Source organism: Heterodontus francisci, chromosome 31 (assembly GCF_036365525.1).
Source record: "Heterodontus francisci isolate sHetFra1 chromosome 31, sHetFra1.hap1, whole genome shotgun sequence".
Classification (NCBI taxonomy): Eukaryota; Metazoa; Chordata; class Chondrichthyes; order Heterodontiformes; family Heterodontidae; genus Heterodontus; species Heterodontus francisci.
In genome coordinates, this window is record NC_090401.1 from 39005923 (window position 1) to 39029330 (window position 23408).

The 23408-nt window shown below is 40.5% G+C and overlaps 1 protein-coding gene across 3 annotated transcripts in view; it reads right to left on the reverse strand.

Annotated features, from left to right (window-relative positions):
- runx3 (RUNX family transcription factor 3) overlaps positions 1 to 23408 on the reverse strand; it is a 198081-nt gene that overhangs the window by 29032 nt on the left and 145641 nt on the right. The window contains exon 6 of one of the 3 annotated variants that reach the window (XM_068011340.1): positions 5767 to 5847. The exons of the other annotated variants lie outside the window; for them this stretch is intronic. Within the exon in view, the coding sequence (XP_067867441.1) occupies positions 5767 to 5847 (81 nt within the window). The remainder of the gene's footprint in view (positions 1 to 5766; positions 5848 to 23408) is intronic. 3 annotated transcript variants of the gene reach the window in all.

Consider the following 23408-nt stretch of genomic DNA (forward strand, 5'->3'; position numbering starts at 1 on the left):
TAATAATAAAGGCTAGACATTTCGCAGATGTCAATGCACTGGGCACTTGCAACATGTTGGAGGGGACCTGGGATATAGGATGTGCTTGATGTCTCTCCAAGTCGCTCTGTTACTCAATGTCCAATCCAACCGAGGTGTGCCAGTACATAAAAAGTCTTCTGCTCTCTGTCTGATATTAAAGGAAATTGTGGAAATACGACTCAGAGACCAAAAAGACTTGCTACTAGAGAATAGACTGGTTTCAGATTGTAAGGTATATCCTGCCAACAACATTTCCTAAATCTTTCTCAATGTGAAAGTAAGAACTGCAAACAACAACAACTTGTATTTATATGGCACCTTTAACTTAGTAACACGCCCCAAGGCGCTTCACGGGAGCATTATCAAACAAAATTTAACATCAAGCCCCATAAAGAGATTTTAGGGCAGATGGCCAAAGCTTGGTCAAAGAGGTGACTTAAAGGAGAAAAGAGATAGAGAGACAAAAAGGTAAGGGAGGGATTTCTAGATCTTTGGGTCTTGGCAGCTGAAGTGGTGGAGCAATTAAAATCAGGGATACTCAAGAGGCCAGAATTGGAGGAGCACAGATACCTTGCAGGGTTGTGGGGCTGGGGGAGATTACAAAGATAAGGAGGGGCAAGGCCATGGAGGGATTTGAAAACGAGGATGAGAATTTGAAAACTGATGTGTTGTTTAACTGGGAGCCGTGCAGGCTTATTTTACCCTTATTTTAGGGGGTACTTGCAGACCCAAGTGGCATCAGTTAAAATAGAGGCATAAAAGAGCACTGCCTCTCTAAGCTGACTCTTGGAAACAACAGCAGATTTTTTTTTTGCAACAAAACATTTTCTAGTTGCTCCCAGTATTATGACCTTAGCAATAACTTTAGCCTGTAAGAAAGCAGACTTTATTTCCAACAGTCCAAACAGTTGGTGCAGATTTGTGTTTGGTAAGATTGATTTTAGAAATTTAAATACCACCAATGTATTCAAATTCATCTATCTGTGAAACCTACACAGGTCACTGTGATGTTCTCGGGACTTCAGTGAGGTTTAGCTGAGATTAGTAAAAGATGTGAGACAGAGACAAAGTTGTTCAAACACCATGGATCCTTCTTTATTCATTTTTACTTTCACTTTCCCTTTGCTGGCTCATGTGTGTTGTACAGCATCTCAAGTGGACAAAATGTACAATGCAATTTCAAAACACAACAGTCATGGGACACTGGCAGCACAGATATGAGTTGCAGGAGTGCGGTCAGAGGTAAAGGAGGGATCAAAGGTAAAACAATAGCGAGGAGAATGGAGCAGGCAAGCTCCGAAAGCAACATAACATTTTGCAGAATTTCTCTCAGTGAATCAAACTGTGAGGTTCAGATTCTTTCTCTTGTCTCTATAGCAATGATGTGTGTGAATTTAAAACTCTGGGTGTCACAGACCACATTTGAAACATTCTTCCTCTTAGGTAACTGATATTTTCTATTCTTTTACATGTCACGGGGGTCTGGCTGCCCGATGATCTTTCAGATTCTCACATATGCAGTGGTACCTCTCCTCCTTATTTAAGGCTAACAAATCCTAATAGATTTATGGTGAAGAAACATCTCTGGAAAACATGTGAAGTACACATTTGTGGCAGTTTTTGTTTCAATGAAAATGGTTATTGGATTACAAGATGATTTTAAGATTTGATAAACACTGGAATACTACAGATGAAAATGTCACTGAAAGGAACACAGTTTTGGGGACCTCACAGCATTTTAAAAGCACTCAAGTGTTAGCTCTCCTTATACAATCATATCTGTACTGGTCCATATCACATACATAATCAGTTCTGTTCAAGGTAGTTCTTATTGCTGTTCCTGCATCCCCTTATCCCTCGCTGGGTGATAATGTTTCGACATATTTTCCCTTCCTCCTTTCTTTTCCACTGATCAGTTTCCACCTCCATCCAGCCTTTTCACAGCACCTAAAAATATTATCCCCTTGTTGTGATACAGATCCACATGCATGCGATGTCTGATACCTTTCCCAAATGACCGCCTTCATCTGTGAGTCCAAAGAATAGGCCTGAGCAGGATATTTGACTGTGTGGCACCAAACATGCTTTCCCAGCATGGCAGAATGAATAGTAATCAGACTCAAGCTGATTTCCCCCTCCCTAATCAACAGTGCTGTGAGCAATTATATCACCCCTATCACCAACTGAGCTGAGATCAGCTAACTCAGCAGACAGCAGGGATTGAAACTGAGCTTTTTTTTTTATCTGTATGACTTAAGTACTCACTGGATAAACTCTTTGAGCCGTTAGGGGGATCAGGTCTTTGTATCTTTTAATGACGTTTGTCAGGTGATTTCCAATCTGACGTCCTTAATGAAACAATGTGCTGAAAATACTTTATTAGATTATAAAAATGTAATACATTGACACACACACACACACAAACACAGATATATGTTGGAAAGAGCATTGGCCCAGGATCTGCTGGAGGTTGCCAGCTCACATATGCCCTGTTAGTTAGAATCTTTTCCCTACATCTTCCAGCCCAAAAAATTTTGCATTGCAAATTGCTGGAAGTGCGAGCTGATCACAGTGCAGTGAGGGCAATGGAGCATCTGTGACCTTAACCAATGTGATTTTAAAATTGAGAAAGAAACAGAGGAATGCTGGAGAAGGAAATTGGTTGAATTAAGGTAAAGTCAGGTCCAGAAAGAGAAATAAAGTGAGGGAAAGGAAAATTGAATTAAGAGAGAGCAAGAAAAAAAAAGGAAAAGTAAGCATAACATTCAAACATTTAAAATGTTAACTTCTGACGAGCAATTTATGCCTAGCAGGAATGAGACTCCACAGTTTCAATTGTTCACTTTCTGGGTGGCAGATATTGAATGGCATTGCAGGAACATAAATCTCCTCATTAAAAAGGGTATTTACTCTGTTAAGTATCAGTCCTGTTTAAAGAGCAATTAATAGATTTCAAAAGGAAATTGGATGGACACTTATGGGAAATAAACTTGCAGGGTTACTGGGGAATGGGACTGATTGAATTGCTCCAGAGAGCTGGGATGGACTCGATGGGCTGAATGGCCTCCTTCTGTGCCATTATGACTCTATAAATGCAGTAATTTCTTGAAACTCACGGGGAAGCTGAGGCGAGTTGCAGTTTCTGTGATGTGGCACAAATCATCCAGCAGCTTGTGGCAATTTTTAATACACTGGGCATCTCTTCCTTGCCACAAATTGTTGGACAATTTACACACTAATAACGGCGTGCACATTAAACTCACCCCTATTTTGCCAGCAATCTTTGGCCCATTAATAATGATAGGAATTCATCCAATCACTGATAATCTACCTAGGTTCTTAGGATACAGGAATATATTGAAAACACATGACTACTGGCTGCACTCTGTTACTAGCTCAACCAGTGATCAACTGTATATGACCCAATTTCCAACGTACAGTTGCTGACACCAAACTAATTCTAAGATCAAATATAAAAATGCCTTTCCATAGGGATGTACCTTGATGAAAGTCTAGAATAACGTTTATGCTCTCCTGCAGCCTTTGGGTAAATCATAATGCTCATGGTCAAGCACTTGTTGAAATGCAGCAATGAAAAGAACAGAGTTTAAGACCAATGCTATCGAGCAAAATTGCACCTCTTACTGACTAATTTCCACATGATCAATCAGGAAGAAACCTATGGCACAGACTCCCTTATCTCTCTTTTATCAGTCTAAGTATGGTCAGTGCCCCTCTTAACTTTCCTCTCTTCTTCCCACCAAGCTGCGAGTACATCCTCCTTAATCTCGCTCTGCGTTACTGTTGAATCAGAGTCACTGCATTGTATCCTTCTCTAACTTAGTGCTGGGATGCAAACTGTGAAACTCCTTACCTCCCTCAGTGTTTCCTTCTCCCTGCAATCTTTAGGCCTTTAATATTCAAGCTTGGCATCAGCTAATCACTAGTTCTTTATTGACCTCAGCTGCTACCTTTTTCAGCCATGCTGATGCTCTGCACTATGGACCTTGGATTTTTCTGCTAGGTCTGTTAACAAAAAGAATTCTGAGTCAAGAAGGAAGTGGTGGGAGTGGAAGGGGCAGCAGTGGTGAGCCTTTATAAAGGGAGACAGCAGGAGCGAAATGAAAATAAGTAAGAATTGATTGCACATCCCATAATTTAGTTGCCTCAGGGAACCATCAGGGTATCTATTTGATGACTTTCTGTCAGCTCATTTGAACAGCAACATATTTATTCACTCTGAGGTAATAAAGACTCTTCACTATAGGCAACTAGGTTATGATTGATGAATCTCCCATGATACAAATCCCTTCTGTTTAGACTCAGTATTGTAAATCAAAGACACTGATAAACAATGCAGTGTAAATAAATTTGGCCAAGGATGCACCTGTAAAGCAAAATTCCAGCTGACAGTTGTCTTCCTGTTGTTTGCCTGTGAGCAGAGCAAACAAGTTAGCAAGGAATGCAGGATTGAGGTTTCTTTTTCAACTAGGATATGGCCTGCAGCCAATAGACGTGCCACAGCCGACTGCCTTGGCCGGTAAACAGTGCAGATTTATTTGTGGAGGTGATAAAGCATAACTGGACAGGAAAAAGTTAAAATAATTTGAAGCCCAAAATGTTGAAATGCATAGAATTGCACAGAACATACAACACAGCAATAGGCCATTCTGCCCAACAGTTCTATGATCATGTTTATGGTCCAAACGATCCTCCTCCCACTTCACTTCATCTCACCCTATACTTGTAATCTTTCTGCATCTGTGCTATTTGTCTCAACCATTCTACACGGTAGCAAGTCCACATTTTCGTCACCCTCTGAGTAAAGAAGTTTGGATTTATTAGTGATAATCTTGTATTTATAGTCCCTAGTTTTTCACTCCCTCACAAGAGGAAACATTCTCTCCATGCCTAACTTATTAAACCCCTTTCATAATCTTAAAGTAGTTATGTAAACTTTTGCTCAATATTTGAAAAGTTAGAGATAAAGACAGGGTTATCTTTTCCCCTGAGGATCTGGGGAAAAGTGATTGTAAAATTTAGTTATCATTTGGCTACACTTTTTTCCCATTCTGTCTACCTGTTCGTCCCCATCCTCCAACTGGAAAGAAGAACACTTTTCCCCAACCGGCAGTCAGAATTCCATCACTGGATCTCCCTTGTTGCATTGAATTTCAGCCAAGCTATTAGATAGAGCTAAATGTCACAGCAAAAAGGCAGATATACAGACCCGTCAGAGTTGCATTTTCACGGCACACCTAGGCTTGGCACAGTTCTGGAAGCCTACCTGTGATCCAATCTATTTTCAGGACTGCAGTTCAAAAATACATTGATGTTCTCGCATGCAACTGAGGGATTTAGAATCTGGTTACACTTAAAGTCTTTTGGATGCATCTTCCAACAGCATAAGCAAAAGTATCTGCAATACTTACCGTTATATTGGCTAATAAACAGTTTTGCTAATCTGATATGGATTTGGAACGTTTGGCTGCAACGATCACTTCACCCTGTGCAAACCCTGTTAGCTGGAAAAGCAAACTGATGCAGCCACAAAGATAATTATTCCTAATCTCATTGTTACTATTTATATAAATACATATCAATAAAAACTGATTACACCCAGTGCTTAGCTATTTGTACATTTACATGTGCTGTGTCAAGTCTGGTCTGGTCAAACCTGCGATACATGAACATAATATAAATACTTTAGCCTCGATCCAGTGACTGTCTTCTATTGTCTTTCACCTTGCTGAATGATCATGTTGTATTTTTGATTGTGGTAATGACTCTCTTGGTCGAAGAAGGCGGTCTGGAACTGAATGGTTTCTGAAGTGAGAGTAAAGGGCGGAGAAGGGAAAAATCACATTTTGCTAGCATTGCAGTCCAACCCTCACCCTCAATCTCTCGCTGTACAAATATATGCCTGAGCTCCCCTGCCTGCTATGCAAGTGCTGGAAACTTTTAAAATTCATCACTGTAGCCCTAAAGTCACTGCTACCAGCCATGCTTACAGATAAATAGTGGGGGAGATTTACTATGCTGATCCTTTAGGAACATAGGAACAGGAGTAGGCCAGTCAGCCCCTCGAGCCTGTTCTGCCATTCAATTAGATCATGGCTAATCTGTACCTTAACTTTCTGGATGTCAGTAGCATTCATGTACTGAAATAAAACTAAAAGTAAGTGAACTGGGTGGTGAAGCAAAGGGGTGAACAATGGATTTTCACCTCTGGGACATGAGTTCAAATTAAAATCAGACTAGTGGGATGATAGTCTCCCTTGTTTGCTTGTAAGATCTATGTCTGAAATGAGTTCAGGCAGTCTTTGTCAGTTTCTTAGTGTGTATGGGTCTACAGCACCAAACTGTACTAATTTGAAATTAATCGAATATGTCACCCAGACAGACATAAAGATGGTTGTGCGAAATGGAGAAAGTGCCACATTGATGCTGTAGAGGGTGCTCCTCCAGGATTACGGCAAAGCAGAAGGAACTTTACTCTGCATCAGTGCATTGCTGACACTGGCTGCCTGCAATGGAGGATGTTCTCTTGCTTGGCACCAACCTGCTTTATTTTGTTGAGCGCAAAAAGGAAGAAATGAAAATAATATAAAATGCCAACAATATCACTGATTCAATGAAGGGATATTCCGTGCTTCTGAATGTTGTTCTGATTCTACTTCAGACATGAAGCAGTTGTGTGTTTTCAAAGCATTCAGTAGCTAAAGGGTTAATGTTGCAGAGCCTTGATTAGTTTCTCACCAGTGTTAAGGAACCAAATGTGTTAAACTGTGGAATCCAGTTAACTAAGCCAATCAAGGCTGAAAGCAGGGAGATAATTTGTTCTAATTAATTAAGTATCAAAAGGCTTCTCTTCAGTGTGCAACTACACTCACAAAATGTACAGCAGTAAATAAGCAGTGATGTACAAGTTTGTCTTCCATCCACAGTTAAGAACATTCAGATATTGGCCAAAAGACCAGCATCGCTGCTCAATGTGCTCCCGGCTGTAAATAGAATTTTACGTGACGCCTACAGTCTAGACATTATTTATGTGCATCAGACCTCTTGTAATGAAGACTCCCCAAGTTGACTAGCTGACCTGGTATTTGCATTAAAATAAAGTACAACAATAAAACTGGTTCCTCACGTCTACGAATTGTTTAGTTTGTCGACATGCAGAGCGCAGAAACATGCAGTGAAAATAAAAGCATGCACTGACTAGTGAATGCAGAGCTTGGATGTAGTCAGCATTAAAGAGGAGTGTCAGAGCTGAAACTGTAATCTGAACTCAAAGAAGAAATTGATGGCTGAAGACAGTACTTTGAATTAAAGGGGAGTGCCAGAGTTGAACCTGTGTTCTGAAGTAAAGGTGAGGGCACGTTGACTCTCATCTTAAAGTCAGCTCCTTCATGTTAGAGGATTTGACATTGACACTAGGGATGAAGATAAATCTTCTGAATTTAAGAGTTCACAGAAGCTTTGTGTCCTTTATTTTACTTTCTTCCTTCTCTGATTGATTTTGGTGAACTGAGAAGTGGAAATTACATCAAAATATTGCCTCTTCTGGCCTGCATATTAAATTGCTCTACTGAATAGTTGGGTAGTGATTCCCTTGTACTGTTTCAGCTCATGTGGCACGGCATTTTCCCCTGAGGAGTGGATGGGGGGAATGGGATGGCAAGACAAATCTGCAGCACTCTGACATAGCTACGAGCAGAAGATTTAAGGTTAACATGGGCAGAGGCCAGTTGCTTGTGCATTCTCTCATGAACAGTACATGCACTTACAGAGCTCTCAGTATGAAACACAGCCCAACTAGGTGGCAGTCATTAAGCCTTCTGCAACTCTGTATGAAAGCTGTGTGGCCTAGGTAGGTGGCTTTCAATAAGCACTGTGCCTCTCTTATGTGATTCTCTCTATATGAAAGACATGTGTCCCGGATAGGTAGCTTTTCTAAGCACTGTGTGTGCCCTATGTGTCTCAATATGAATGCAGCATGCCCTGGATAAGTGGCTTTCAATAAGCGATGTGCCTGCTCTGTGTGACTTTCTGGGTATGAAGGCTGTGTGACTGGGTGGGTGGCTTGTTTTGTATGAGCTGTGTGTGTCCTGGCTCGCTCAGTATGAAAGGTCTGTGCCAGTCAGAGGAAGTATATGGAGTCAGGAATGAAACAAGTTACACAACGCAGGAGAAAATGTTGAAAACATTTTTTAAAATTCTTTATTTTTTCATAGTTTATTATCTGTTTTATTAATTCACTGAAGGCTGACGGGCCCTTTCAGATTGCTAGGTATCTCCTTATATTCAGTCAAGCCACCTTTGCAAAAATAGATAGATTTAATACCGAGTATTTCAAAGTAAATTGAGAAAAAAATGGGCAAATCCCTGCACATTTTTTCCTTTGCATTTTCTTTCAATGACTGCAGGGTTTGAAAATAAAACCTGCCTCCTACCCCACTATTTAAAGCAATTTCTTAAGCCACAATATGTGAGTGAGGGAACTTTTCAGCAAAACAACTCCCATTGACTGACATCATCTGTTTTGTTGGGAAAAACAAGCTTTACCAGCTTGACGGTAGAGGCTTTTGCCTCCAGGCATATCTTTCAATGTAACCAGTAAAAGTTGATTTTGTATTAAGAATCTGGGTTAGTGCTTGCATAATTTGATTAGTGCTGCTTCTTGTAGTGGTCTGATGCTAGATTTTGCACTGTTTTGCAAATGGAGGTGTGTAAAATTTTTAATCAGTCTGCTCAGCTTGGCTCTGAACCTGAAGGTTGTGGGTTCAAGTCCAACGCCAGGATTTGAGTCCACAATCCAGTGCGGTGCTGAGGGAGTGGTGAGTTATCGGAGATGAGATATTAAACTGAGGCCCGATTTGTCTGCTGAAGTGTACATAATAGATCACATTATTTGAAGAGCAAGGAGTTCTCCTGGGTTACTGGCCAACATTCCTCCCTTAGCCAACACCACCTAAACAGATTATCTATTCATTCATTCATTTGCTGCTTATAGGACTTCGCTGAGTGCAAACTGGCTACTAAGTTTGTCTACACAACAGTGCTATATTCAAAACAAAAATTGTTGGTTGCAAAGCACTTTGCTACTTCCTAAGAATATGATGAGGTGCTACATAAATGCAATTCTTTCTTCAAATCTGAATCAGGTGGCATTTCAGTGGCAAAGCAGCCAGCCATTGGGAGAAATATCCATCTAAATCATGAGCCCCATAACATCTGGGGCACAAGTCACATCACATGATGTGGTTGATGTCCTCAGTATAAGGCAGTAGCTTATACACTGATGCATCTTTTCACATTTTCACTGCAGTGACTATTATTAAAAGAGTGAATGCAGCTTGTACATGGTCAAGACCTATAGCCTGAAATTTAATGTAAATTGACCTCAGCATATTTTCTATTTAGATTTCCATGAATTCTTAGCTGTAAATCATTTACGTTTTTCAATTTGATGGGGAGTTTAGGAATAATGCCAAGAAAAAAAACTCTTTATTTTCTCTTAACAAATGCATAATAGACTGGAAACCAGAGGTAGCTGAGGGTTTTGCTGGGTATGGTCTGTCCAAAGTGTGGCTTTGTGAAATGTTAGTTATGGTGCAGAAGACTGATGTCAACTGTTGTTGCTGTGCTGCTGTTGAACTGCAGTAGGGCAGCATTAGATAGGCTGGTGCCAATGCGACAAGTGCAATAGAAGTCTCGCCACATCAAAGTGTAGATACACTAGGGATTTTGTGGATCACTGGACGTTTTTGTTGCATTCACGCTCCAACTGTAAGGTTGTAATGAAGCAGTTTGGCTTTGCACCAATGCTGCAGATTATAATAGAAATGTAGAAAGAATCTGAGTGAGACTTTCTGGAGGAGTCACTTAGGGCTTTGCCACCTGATCTACACACCAAGCACTTTCCGCTTCATATGAACACTAAACTTGTCCAGTACGAATAAGTAAGTTATCAGACAAAGTTTTGGTGCTACCTTTTGACAAAGAAATATCTACAGCATTGTTAGAGACAACACAAACAGACTAAAGAAAACTTTTTTCAGCATCCACCATTAACAGCACTCTATAGGACAAAACGTGGAATGGAACACTGAAGTATAATTGGTATTATTGTACCAAAAATCACCGAGGATAGTGCTAAGCCACTAAATTACATTCAACATTTTGCACACGGAATTGTTCACATAAAAACTTTTATCAACATGTTATAAATATGTTATATGATGGAGGTGCTATGATAAAGTAGCACATTAATTGGGCCGAAATCTAGGCTAAACTAGTGGTGTTAATACATGATTGTGTATCACTTGTTTTGTTTATTTCCCCATAAGCATTTAATTAAGTGTTGTATATTGTAACCAGTAAAATCTGTAATTGCCCACAGCTGCAAATGTCTGAAGTTGATGTCATTTAACTAAGGGTGGAGTTTGCTTGGTCAAGTAAGAAGCCCTTAAAGCCTCAATCATGTTTCCAGCCTTGCCTCCATACATAATCAAATAGCAACTTAGTTCTTTGACCTGCATGTAAGTACGATGCTAAGAAATTAGATCAAAAGGGAACAGGTTTCTCAGCTTGATTTTTCTAAAAGTTCAAAACAAACATAAAAAATATGGAGAAATAAGATAAACATAACCAAATAAAGCACTGCATTTAATCTGATAATCAGATTTCCCCTTGGTATTGCTTGTGGGTAGTATAGCCTGAGGTCTTGATCATGGTTGTGATGTTTAATGTGGTCTGCCCCATTAGGGTCACTGTTCAAATAAGGTGTCTAAATAGAGAAGCCAGCTAGATGGAGCTGTTGGTAAACTCCTGGGATCAATCAGAGGATAATTGTCAGATCTTGTAAATATCTGGCTCCAGGTTAGAAGAACTCGACATGAAACGAGTTGGCTTTCTTTCTGTCTTCATCTAAGGTCAGTTTGCATTTGCAACAAAGTGTGACATCTGGAGTGTGATGGATGCGCATTCGTCAAAACTCATAAAAAGAGAGATTACGAACCCCAGTGGGACTGTTGTGTGTAGTAGTGAGTACAGACTTAGTTTCTCTAATGTTGGTCCAAAGAAATGGAGCATCTGCCTCCAAACCACAAGGTCAAATGGGATGGGAAAAGGGGAACATTCCACTACCCAATCTCCAACTTTAGTCCACAATGACATAATTTCCCCATTTATTTCTTACTTTTTGCGCCAAGTCGATTGTGGAATGCAAATTTTAAAAATCTGGATTGAGTAATGAAATAGAATTAGTAACCACAGCTTTCTGAGCTCATACTCTCCATCAATACAGCATTTTCAATATCACACAGGGAGAATCTTCCTTTCATTGGTATAATTGCTCAGATTAAATTTACCACTAACCTGTCAATCAAGTTTATTTTTATTAAATGTTTTTCGGGCTGTGTGTTAGAGGGACTCAGGTGACAGGTTCCCTCACATCTGACACTCTACTTGAAGATAAGGTGGCAGGAAGTGAGATTGGCTGGTATAGTGCGAATAATAAATTAAGATACATATTTTTTTTTCAAAAAAATACTTCACATCACAAAAAACAACCCCAAATAAGTCATCGTGAGAACATGCTCAAACCCAACAAAATGATCATTAATATGAAAGCGCACCCACTAAGTGATGATCAAAGTGGTCACATAATGAGTCTATCTTTGACCTTTTCTCTCTCTCACACACACTTGAACATTTGGTATTAACTTGCAGATTCCCTACAAAAGCTCAACTAAGATCAAGAATGCACCATGTAGTGAATAATGGACACAATCCCAGATACTGCCTGCTGAAGGGAATGCCTATACAGTGATTTTTGCAAATGTAGATACACATTAAGATGAAAATAATTCTGTGAGCTTTGATATTTTGTTCAGTGAGACAGAATAATAGATGAAGTGGAAACTTAGCCTTGTTATTCTGAAAAATAACACTGAAATACCCTCTCGTCCATTGAAAAGACAAGTCTCTCTAACATCTCCCCATACATTCTGATTGGATTTAACCCAAAAATCTGAGGTAACAATATACTGTTCTAACAGAGGCAATGCAATGCAAATCTTAAGTGGCATATTCTGATAAATTACAACATGGACTAATTTAGGACACTTCACATTTGAATGTACCTGGCCCTTTATGAAAATGGCAACCTGCATGTACACTATTTACTGGTATGTTTTTCTTTCCCGAAATAAAGATTTTATTTCTTACACCAGGATAGTTGTTAGCAGCTAATGGGAAGTGATTGTTTAAAAGTTAAGTAGTGATTTTATTTCCAATGTTTTAATGCCATTAAGTCCATCTTTTAAAATTGTTGTTTGGTAGATACATACCAGTTTTGTTAGGTTTTCAGCAATTATTATTTAGCTGGTTCTATATTTATTTTAGGCTGTTGTCATGCAGGCCCCCACCTGCCAAGAATGAGGCACATTAATTTCACCACATGGACTTAAATTTCAAATTGTTGCTGGGAAGAAGAGAAGGTCTGTGACAAGGGGTTGCCAGGCCCCTGGCTGGAAAGACATTTTTGTATATTAACAGACAGTGCTTGTAGACAAAGGAGCTATTCCCTGCTCCAATTCAATCCAAAAACAGACGTGGTCAGACCAGTTAGTCACATGGCTAACTGGCTGTTGTGAGTTTTGAACTGAGAGCTGGCAGAAAGCTCTTTGCTCCTGGATTGAAAAGACTTCTCCTGCCTGGCCCGCCACAGCCTCTCCTGTCTGCTCCCATCTCTTTCTCAGGGAACTCCAAAAACCCATGGAAGACATATGAACCATGAGAGAGAAAAGTCTCCTATAGCAAACACGGTTTAAGAAGAACGCTGGGCCCAAATGAAAAGCAAGATCTATCTACAATCAAGGACCCTACAATGAGCTCGAAGACCCATAACAAAAACTCTTCAGATATTGCCTCAAACTTTTCCACTTTATTTCTTCTGCTCTTTCTGTCCCTATCTGCATGTGTATATCGCATATGCATGCTAGTGTGGGGCGCGTCATGTATCTGTAGGTGTTAACCGAATTAGAGTTTAAGTTTAATACATTTCAACTTTTCTTCTTTAAACCTAAGAAAGCCTGTTTGTGCTGGTTTCTTTGCCTTATAATTGGAAAGCGGTGAACAAGGATTCACCAAGGGGGAGCTAAAAACATGGTGTGTTTAAAATTAAACGCTTTTACAGATAGAGCAGGTGAAAGCTGAAAGGGAACCCTAGACCTCTTTCTCACCTGGTTGTAACAGAAATTTGGGTGCTAGCATCTGGAACTGACCCACAGACAAACAAGAGAAATTAGAAGTGGGAAGCCAAATTGTTCTCAACCAAAAAAGAGCAAGTTTTCAAGACAGGTTTTCTTGTGGTTATGTGTGCTTGAATACTAACATATCTGAAGCTAGTAGCTCTCCAAGCCAGGATGAAGTAACTTGGGACAAGTTAAAAGCACTGTCTATAGAGGAGTTGAGGAAAATGGCTGAGCAGTATGGGATCACTATATGGGGCAAGGCTAGGAAGTCTGAACTCCTAAGGCTAGTGGCCAATTATTTTTCCCTTGAATCTGAAGAAGCAGAAACAGGGTTAGAAGCAGACTCCGACAGGGTATTGTTAGCAAAGATACAACTGGAACAGAGGAAACTTGAATTTGAGGAAAGAGAGAGGGAGAAAGAAAGATGGGAGAAGGAACGAGAGAGAGGGGAGAGAGAGAGAGAGAATATTCTGGAAGGAATGCGAAGAAAGAGAGCTGAAGTGGCTTGAGTTAACTAGGGGGTGACAGAGTAACCCCAGTGAAAGCATGGCCAATATGGAAGAGCATAATTCAGGGCTGGGTACAAAGTTGTTAAAACTAGCTCCACTAATTCCAAAATTCAATGAGGAAGATGTGGAAGTGTTTTTTGTGTCTTTTGAGAAACTGGCAAGGCAGCTAAAATGGCCAGCTGAGACCTGGTCTCTTTTACTACAAAGCATCCTAACGGGAAAATGCCATGAGGTTTATTCCTTGTTGCCAAATGAGAGTTCATCAAATTATGAACTGACCAAAAATGCTATCCTCGGGGCCTACCGCCAGAAGTTCAGAACCCTCAAGAAGCAAGCTAATCAAACTTATCTGGAGTTTGAAAGAAGTAAGCAGCTGGCTTTTGACCAGTGGCTGAGGGCTCTTAAAGTACAGCTCAGCTATGAGAATCTCAGAGAAGTAATTCTGTTAGAGGAATTTAAACACTCCCTCCCACTCTCCATAAAGACCCATGTAGAGGTGCAGTGGGTTCAGAGAGCCCGACAAACCGCCGTTCTGGCTGATGAGTTTGTTTTAATTTACAAGTCTGTTTCCCATGGAAGAACCTTTCCTAATCACCACGACAAATCTGAAAAGGGCAAAGGGTGGGAAGGTGATAGAAGCGCAGGCAGTCCTGGGAGAGAAAAGAAAGCAGAGACACAGGGGGCCCTCCTCCAGCCTAAAAGGAAGGTGCTGTGAGCAAGAGTGAGACCTGGAGACCTGTGTGCTTCCATTGTAATAAAGCAGGGCATTTAAAAGCTGACTGCTGGAAACTAAAGGGAAAACTGGTAGGGTTAATCAGGGCACACCCACTCAGCAGAACAAGCTGTGGCTTTAACTACAGTAAGAGTGAGACCTAGGAAGCTTACAGTTGCAAGTGCAGGAAAATTTAATAGGATTCCTGAAGGTTATCAAGGTTTTGTGGCTGAAAGGAAAGTAACCCCGTACCATTTGAATGGGGCAAGAAAACCCATCGTGATTCTCAGGGACACAGGGGCCACTAGATCCCTTTTACTGGGAAAAGGCCTGACCTTTCTCCCAGAGAGTATAGTGAACACCAAAATGGTGGTGAATAGTAATGGAGGGCCGTGTATGCCTGTACCTGTACACCAGGTGTACCTGGAGTGCGACCTAGTTTCGAGACCGGTGACTGTAGGGATTGTCCCTAGATTGCCAGTGGACAGGTTGACCTGCTCTTAGGTAATGATCTGGTGGGTGTGCAGGTGTCATGCAGGCCCCCACCTGCCAAGAATGAGGCACATTAATTTTGCCACATGGACATTAAATTTCAAATTGTTGCTGGGAAGAAGTGAAGTCCTGTGACAATGGGTTGCCTTGGCTGGAAAGATATTTCTGCATATTAGCAGACAGTGCTTGTAGACAAAGGAGCTTTTCCATGCTCCAATTCAATCCACAAACAGACGTGGTCAGACCAGATAGTCACATGACTAACTGGCTGTTGTAGAGTTTTGAACTGAGAGCTGGCAGAAAGCCCTTTGCTCCTGGATTGAAAAGACCTCTCCTGGCTGGCTCGCCACAGCCTTTCCTGTCTGCTCCCATCTCTTTCTTACGAAACTCCAAATACCCATGGAATACATATGATCCCCAAGAGAGAAAAGTCTCCTAAAACGAACAAAGTTTAAGAAGAATACTGGGCCCCAACAAAAAGCAAGATCTAGCTACAATCAAGGACCCTACAATGAGCTCAAAGAGCCATAACAAAAACTCTTCAGATATTGCCTCAAACTTTTCCACTTTATTTCTTCAGCTCTTTCTGTCCCAATCTGCATGTGTGTATTGCGTATGCATGCTAGCCTGGGTGCATCATGTATCCATAGGTGTTAACTGAATTAGAATTTAAGTGTAATAAATTTCCATCTTTTCTTCTTTTTCTTCTAAGAAAACCTGTGTGTGTCTGCTGGTTTCTTTGCCTTATAATTGGAAATTGGTGAACAAAGATTCACCAAGGGGGAGCTAAAAACACAATCTGCTTAAAATTAAATCCTGTCACAGTAAGACCAGATGAAGGCTGAAAGGGAACCCTAGACCTCTTTCTCACCTGGTCGTAACACTGTCCTCATTGAAACACTAATAATGTGTTGCTGATAGTTGTCAAGTACAAAGTTATTATAATGTGGACACATACATATTTACACCACTGCACAGTGGTGCTGTATCCCTGTGGCTGTTCTTATTAATGACAGGAGAGTGTGGCTTGTAATGTACACTTCCTTACAAAGAAAGTGTTGCATTTATATAGCACCTTATCGCATCTTATAAATGTCTTAGATCACCACACAATGAATTATGATAAACTGCAGTGACCTTCCCTATGTAGGCAGTGTGGCAGCCTTCTTATTCACCTCAGGATCCACAAATAGTAATGCCATGGTTAACTAGTTAAACAGATTTTAGTGCTGTTGATTTGAGAAGAGGAAAACTTCCTGCTCTTCGTCAAACAGATTTAATTCTAACTTTATAAAGTGTCCAGAGATCCAACAAATTTGTTACATTTTTAGGTCAGAATTTTACGTTCCCCTGTGGGTGTGGGCTGGAGGTGGGCGTGGGGGCATAAAATTATGTGAGAGGCAGGGGGTGCCGTTCCTGTCGCCTTCCTGCCCCTGTTGCAATTTTATGAGTGGCGGGAGAGGTGACAATTGGCCCACCTGTCCCAGGCCAATTGAGGCCCTTAAGTGGCCAATTAATTGCCACTTAAGGGCCTTCTCCCACCACAGCTCCTGCCACCCCCGCTAGTGCACCTCCCACCACCCTCCTGATTGATCCCCACCCCTCTTGCTGATTGACCCCGGCGAGGCCCAAAACCCATACTTACCTTTATCGGCGCCAGCGTACACGATCCTGCTAAGGCTGGGTGCAGTCCCAGAAGTGGCCACCCCTCCCAGAGGCACTGCTGGGACTGAACAGCTGCCAGCCCCTGATTGGCTGCTAGCTCCTGGAGGTAGGACTGCCTGCCTCAGAGGGGTAGTTGTCCCGCCTGAGGCCAATTAAGGACCTGGGCCACGTAAAATCTGTGTGTGCCTCCCAGGCCCAGTGGAGGTGGGCCCGCCCCCAACTTTTAAACCGGTGGGCGGGGCTTCTGCCCTGCGTAAAATTCCAGCCTTAGTTCTGGCTTCACATCAATTTGAAGCTGTTTGTCATTTTCAAAAAGCCCAAGTAGTATCAGAGGCCTTTTGGGGGGGGGTGTCACATCACTCTGCTTTAGTGCACTCAGGAGAAAGATTGGGACTGTATTCCTTAACTATACTGCCAATTTCACATCGATGTACACCTCAAAATTGTTTTGCATTACCATGAACGCGGCTATATAACTGGAATGAATGGCTAGTTTAATTAGTGCTTTAGAAATGCTTTTGTTAGTTTTCTGTTTTCATAATGGTTAAGTTGGAATTCTGATTGTTTAATTGATGGTTTGGTTGGGTTTCTACTGGGGTTAATGATGTCAGTTGAGTTTCTGTTTGTGTGGTTTAGTTGGTTTTGTGTTCACTTTTCTGATAGTTGGGTATGTCCATATTTTCTAATGTGCTGACACACAGTAGCAGTGCAGGAATGCATCTATCTTCCCTGAAGTCTTACCGAGAAAAATACATCTACATCTTAGAACAGTCAGCGATACGTGTGTTGCCCTTAATGGTCTGTAATCAAGTTCCTTGGTCTCACCACTGGTTTCTTGTACAAATGTCAAAGTGACAGAATCCAAATTTTGCTCTCTCCCCCAACTTGAATATAAAGTTGAAATTTATCCAAGTTCTCAGCTCTAATTACCAGACATTTCACCATGGTTCTCATTAGAGAAATACATCACATTCCAAAAAGTGAAAAATGAACGGTAACAATGTTAGGTATTATGTATTGAAACATTGAACAAATTGGACCTGCCAGTGATTTTTGTTTTACATATCAAGTATTATTGGAAAATAGATACAAGACCCAGACATGAGAACTTATTTTACAAAAATGTTAGGAATGTGTGTTATATATGAGTATGCATTGCACACCAAAAGTTATGGATGTGAATAAACTGCACTACATCACTTAGTCCTTCCACCAAAACAATGAGCAAATAAACTTTTAAAGAAACCGTCAGAACAGGTTTGGTGGGTTTGATGACATTGCTTTACTCTTTCACTGCCTTAAGCATAGTCTTTCATCGGGTGATTTTTTTTTTAAAGTCGGAAGGAGACTTCCAGGTTCATTGGGCTCTCGATTCAATGTGTAGATGTGTAATAAATAACAGTACACTTATATGCAAATCATATATAAACACATTGCAGATATAAATACATCATTGTTCGGTCCCTATTTGTTCCTTCCCTAGAATATAGGAACAGAAGTAGGCCATTCAGCCCCTTGAGTCTGTTCCGACATTCAATTAGATCATGGCTGATCTGTATCTTAACTCCATTTACCCGCCTTGGTTCCCTAACCCTTAATATCCTTACCTAACAAAAATCTATCAATCTCAGTTTTCAGATTTTCAATTGCTCCCTAGCCTCAACAGCTTTTTTGGGGAGAGAGTTCCAGATTTCCACTCCCCATTGTGTGAAGAAGTGCTTTTTGACATCACCCCTGAATGGCCTAGCTCTAATTTTAAGGCTATGCCCCCTTGTTCTGAACTCTATGACCAGCGGAAATAGTTTCTCTCTAGCGATCCTATCAAATCCTTTAATGATCTTAAACATTTTAATTAGATCACCCCTTAATCTTCTTTATTCAAGGGAGAGTGATGGTCTGCCATTGTTGAGTTACACCAATTTGACTATAACTAACCTTTATTGTCAACTCAACCAGCTGCTTAAATAATAGCCAACTGGTGCAAAAAATATCATGAAGCCCTCAAGGGGCTCATGTTCATTTTACTTTAATTTAAATTTTTGGTTCATATCCAATTTCATCAATGTTGCAACAGTGAGAGGTCACCAGGAAATGTTTAATCTTCAAGACTGGGTTCGGGTATGAGTATGTAAAGCCTTGTGCAGCGACTGTTGCAACTACTGACATTCTCTCTTGTACAACATCTGAAAATAATATTTTAAAATCAGATAACAGGAGTTTACACAACTGGATGCTGCTTTCCTTTGTGTATTGTCATCTCATTAACAGGCCACACTGTAATTGTGCATTGTGTGTTGAGGTACAAAAATATATTACATTGCTCAGAGGGTTAAGTAGCTTTCTACCACAACTTTGTACTTAAGTGTTAAAAAAAAAGCAGGCGGGTTTCTTAACGGAAAAACATAGATGATAATCAACTCCTCAAAGCGATGTATCGCGTTCTGAGTAACATTTTTTTTTATCTGTGTGTTACATGCTTGACCCTTTTACTATAAGGTGTGATTGGCAACTTTCAAAAATATTCTCACGCTTTGCTCTGTCACATACTTACTTGATCAGTGTTCTACTTTTAAATTTACAGTTTTTGGGCTTGATAGAGCTGGAGAAATATTTTAAAAAGCACAAAATATTTCTTAGCCTCTAAGTAAATTAAAAGTAAAAGTAATCTTGTTTGACATTTTGCAACTGCAGTGCTGTGCTCTTCAACTGTTTTAAAAATTTACAGTTGAGTCAGTGAAGGAGCTAGTACAGTTAACTGTATGATAGATCACATGTCCTGTAGGATAGGCATTGTTCTTTGTGAGTCCCACCAAATGACACAATGCAGCAAAAGCATCATTTTGCTCAGACAATAATCATTTCGGAGCCTAGGGTGGTCATTATTGACTCACCATTTGACCAGCAAATGTTGGTCTCAATATTTAAGGAAAATGATGTTATCCTTGTGTTTGCCAGTTCACAGTTCTCAGCACCGATAACTCTAGTTTGTTGGATTTAGCACAATGTTTTAAACTTGTTGACTACCACTCATTTAGAACTCCCTCAATGGTCTAATATCAAGTGACTTAGTCCCAGCAAACCTGGGTAGACATGTTGGCTGAATATTCAGTTATTGGTTTGGTTGATGGGGAATAATTAAATGCATTATTTGTATTGGAAGGTTTGATGAAAGACCGGTATAGCTCACTGTAAGCACTAGATTGACTGATTATAATTTTGCTGCAAAACTAGCATAATAAACTCCCCGCAAATTCTCTAGAGTTTCGAAGAATGAGAGGTGATCTCATTGAAACCTACAAAATACTTAAAGGGATCGACCGGGTAGATGCAGCTAAGATGTTTCCCCTAGTTGGGGAGTCTGGAACCAGGAGACACAATTTCAAAATCGGGGGAAGCCACTTAGACCAGAGATGAGGAGAAATTTCTTTACTCAGAGGGTTGTGAATCTTTGAATTCTCTACCCCAGAGAGCTGTGGAAGCTCAATCATTGAGTATGTTTAAAGCAAAGATTGGCAGATTTCTAAATACAAATGACATAAAGGGATATGGGGATAGTGTAGGAAAAAGGCATTGAAATGGATGATCTGCCACGATCGTATTGAATGGCGGAGCAGACTCGATGGGCTGAATGGCTTACTCCTGCTCTTATGTTGCTATGAAAATCTCTCCTAGTCGTAAGCATTTTGAAAACAGTACAATTTCAAAGATATTTAACATGCTACGCATGAATGGTATATGAAACATACACATAGCATGGTTTGTGACAGCATGATCAGGAATAGTTCTGAAATGAATTACACAGGCTGACAACCACCGTTATGCCTAAACTTAAAACTATTATCACCATTATGGTCAGCCTACATAGGAGTTTTCAAATTGTCCTCCCTCTGTTTATAATTTTCTGTTCTTCCTTGAGAATCTTATTTCTAATTGTCCTGCAGTTTGCCTACAAATGTGAAATGGATAATAAACTGTATTGGAAAAGAAGCGAACTTCAGAGTTGTCAGAAGATAGGGTAGTGGGACAGGCTGGTGAGCTTTGTGGACAATACAGTGGTGGAAGTGGATGGTATTATCAGTTTGATTGCTTGAAACGGAAACAGTCTCATCTAATTTATTAATTTCCCTGCACTCTTGCAAAGTTTTGCAACCAGCTCACAAATTCAGCCTGAAATCAATGCACCCTATTTGCATGCGCTCTCTCTTCAACTCATGCTGAGCTCAAGGCCAATGTGCACGGAGAGCTCCCTCAGTACTATGAATTGGTTCATAAAACCTTTTATTAAATAACTCACATTAAGACCACGTAACTGGAATATCTTCAGTTGGTCAGCTATGTGAGGAAAGAAATAGTTGTCATCAATAATTTACTTCCCTTTAATGCACATTTATAAATGTTGATTTCTTTTTATGATGGAAGTATGTTTATTTGCAACAATTTCCAACTTAAAATATTTGGACCGTGAAATAAATGCTTCCATAAATTAAATGTATTAAAAGTAATTGCACTGCTCTTTTAAACCCTGATAAAAGTAATAAGTATTTAGCCAGGAAATGTTATGCTTGGAGCAGAGTTTTCCAGAACAATGAAGATAGAAAGTGCTCTTGTTGTGGCTCAGTGAGCAATCATCGAGTACCTAAGCCATTCAGTCAAATGGCATGCTCCATCCTGACTTGGACACATATCTCTGTTCCATCATGGTCACTGGGTCAGAGTCTGGAATTCTCTACCTAACACTATTGTTGGAGCTCTACCTCCACAAAGGCTTCCGGTACAAATAGGAATGGGTAATAAATATGACTATTTCAGCATTGTCCAAATCACAAGAACAAATTTTGAATCCCTGATCTGTACTAAATTAGCTGATCTCAGCCAGAATATTGATGGAGATCATCAACCAGAGCTGGAGGTAGGCATACATGGATGTCAGATGAGGGCTGAAGCTGGTCAAACTGCAAATACCCTGCTGACCCTCACTTTCAGGGCTAAAACATGAATAATGAGCCATCATAGGGAGCCCAATACCCAACAAAAAGTCCGTACATTGAAGAGAGGAAAGAAACTGAGGAGAAATTGACAGGTATTTGGTGGGATGGGTTGTAAAATCTGAATAATTGGGCATATCTTATCTGTGGGATTTTTGCATTGAAGTCTTATCTTTTAATCATAAGTACTAATAGGAGTGAATAGATTGCATTTTTAGGACTGGATTTGAATTGTATTTATCTTTCTATTTTATTGACACTACAATAGTCATTGCTGCTCTGAACTTTCCTCTCTTTTCATTCAGGTCATATATTAGATAAAGTAAGGTGGGAGGAGGCTCGCATGAAGCATAGAAACACTGGCACAGACCAGTTGGACCAAATGGCCTGTTTCTATGTAAATGCTCCATGTTTTTCCTCCCCTTGTAGCCTTAGTGTGTTGGAATCTGGGAGTAGATTCTCCCTCCATGCAGTTTTTGAATACTCAGCCGGCAGAGTGAGTTAACCGGCCGGCAATGCCAATAGGACACCCATTCTATTTGAGGACCGGGCATGGCCTCATTAATACAGAACTGGCAGGTTGTGGTTGAAAATAGGGTGAAACCCATTGCAACAGTGGCTCAGATTGTTTCTGTGAAGCTTAGGGGAGCACTTCTTCTCCTTCTGGCTCGACAAAAATAATCTATATCTTGACTTCTGGGTTCCTCTTCCACCAGATCACCTCCTAAGACTGTGCGTAATCTGCATGGCACATGCTCCATTGGTTGAGTTATGGACCAATGTATGTCATAGTACTCCAGTTTGCATGTTAATTGGGCCTACCACCTGTCTCGGGTTTGTGCTCTGGGCACCCAGCAGAAGGCAGCAGGAATGGGATGCCATGTCATTCCCCATTATTTTAGGGCACGACCAGCCAATTGCACCCAGCAAGTGGTCACACAATCTATACCTAAATCCGCTGCAAAATCTCCTACTCTAGTTTATGCCTCAAGGCTGCAGAACTGTGGAACTTCTTACATTCCTTAGTCCTCCCATACCTCTTGCAATCTACAGGCATTTAAAATCCAAACGTAGTGTCATTGAATCACTGCTTCTCAGTTTACTTCATCATTTCTGCCCTACCCATTTCATGTCTGGCGGCTTCCCAAAGCATGGCCCTTGGACTTTCACCTGAGGTTTCTCAATTAAAAATAAAGCAGAATAGGTAGGTTTTATGTTGGAAAACTGGACATTAGCAAAATCTATAATAAATGTATTCTGAAGCAATAAAAAGAGTTAATGCATTCATAACAAAGCTAGATAATGGAAATTTAAATGGAATTCATGGCTTGTTCCTGGCAGTTGCAGGAGCCAAGCTCATCCCAAAGTTCCCTACTGCGGCAACATACCCCTTTAACAAATATCGTTGGCCCTTTGGATAACTGGTTTACTTATTTCTTTCAAGAAGCTTTGCATCGCCAGTCATTCAAACTTGGGGATAGTTTTTAAAAGTTAAGCATTGTTCCCAGATCTAGTTGCGCCTAATCTGAAACTTTCTTATCCTCATATCGGACAGCAAATACACATCCGTCAGTCTGATAGCTTTCTTGTGTTTCTTTTCTCTAGTCACACAGACGGCACATTCTTGCTTGAATATGCCCATTCATAGGAACCTTGTTTTAAATAATTAACGCTGGTTGCAGAGTTGATCTTCAGTGGCAATTAGTCAGGAATGAACACCTGCCATATAGTTACAAAGTTGTTTATTTAATATCATATGTGGTCG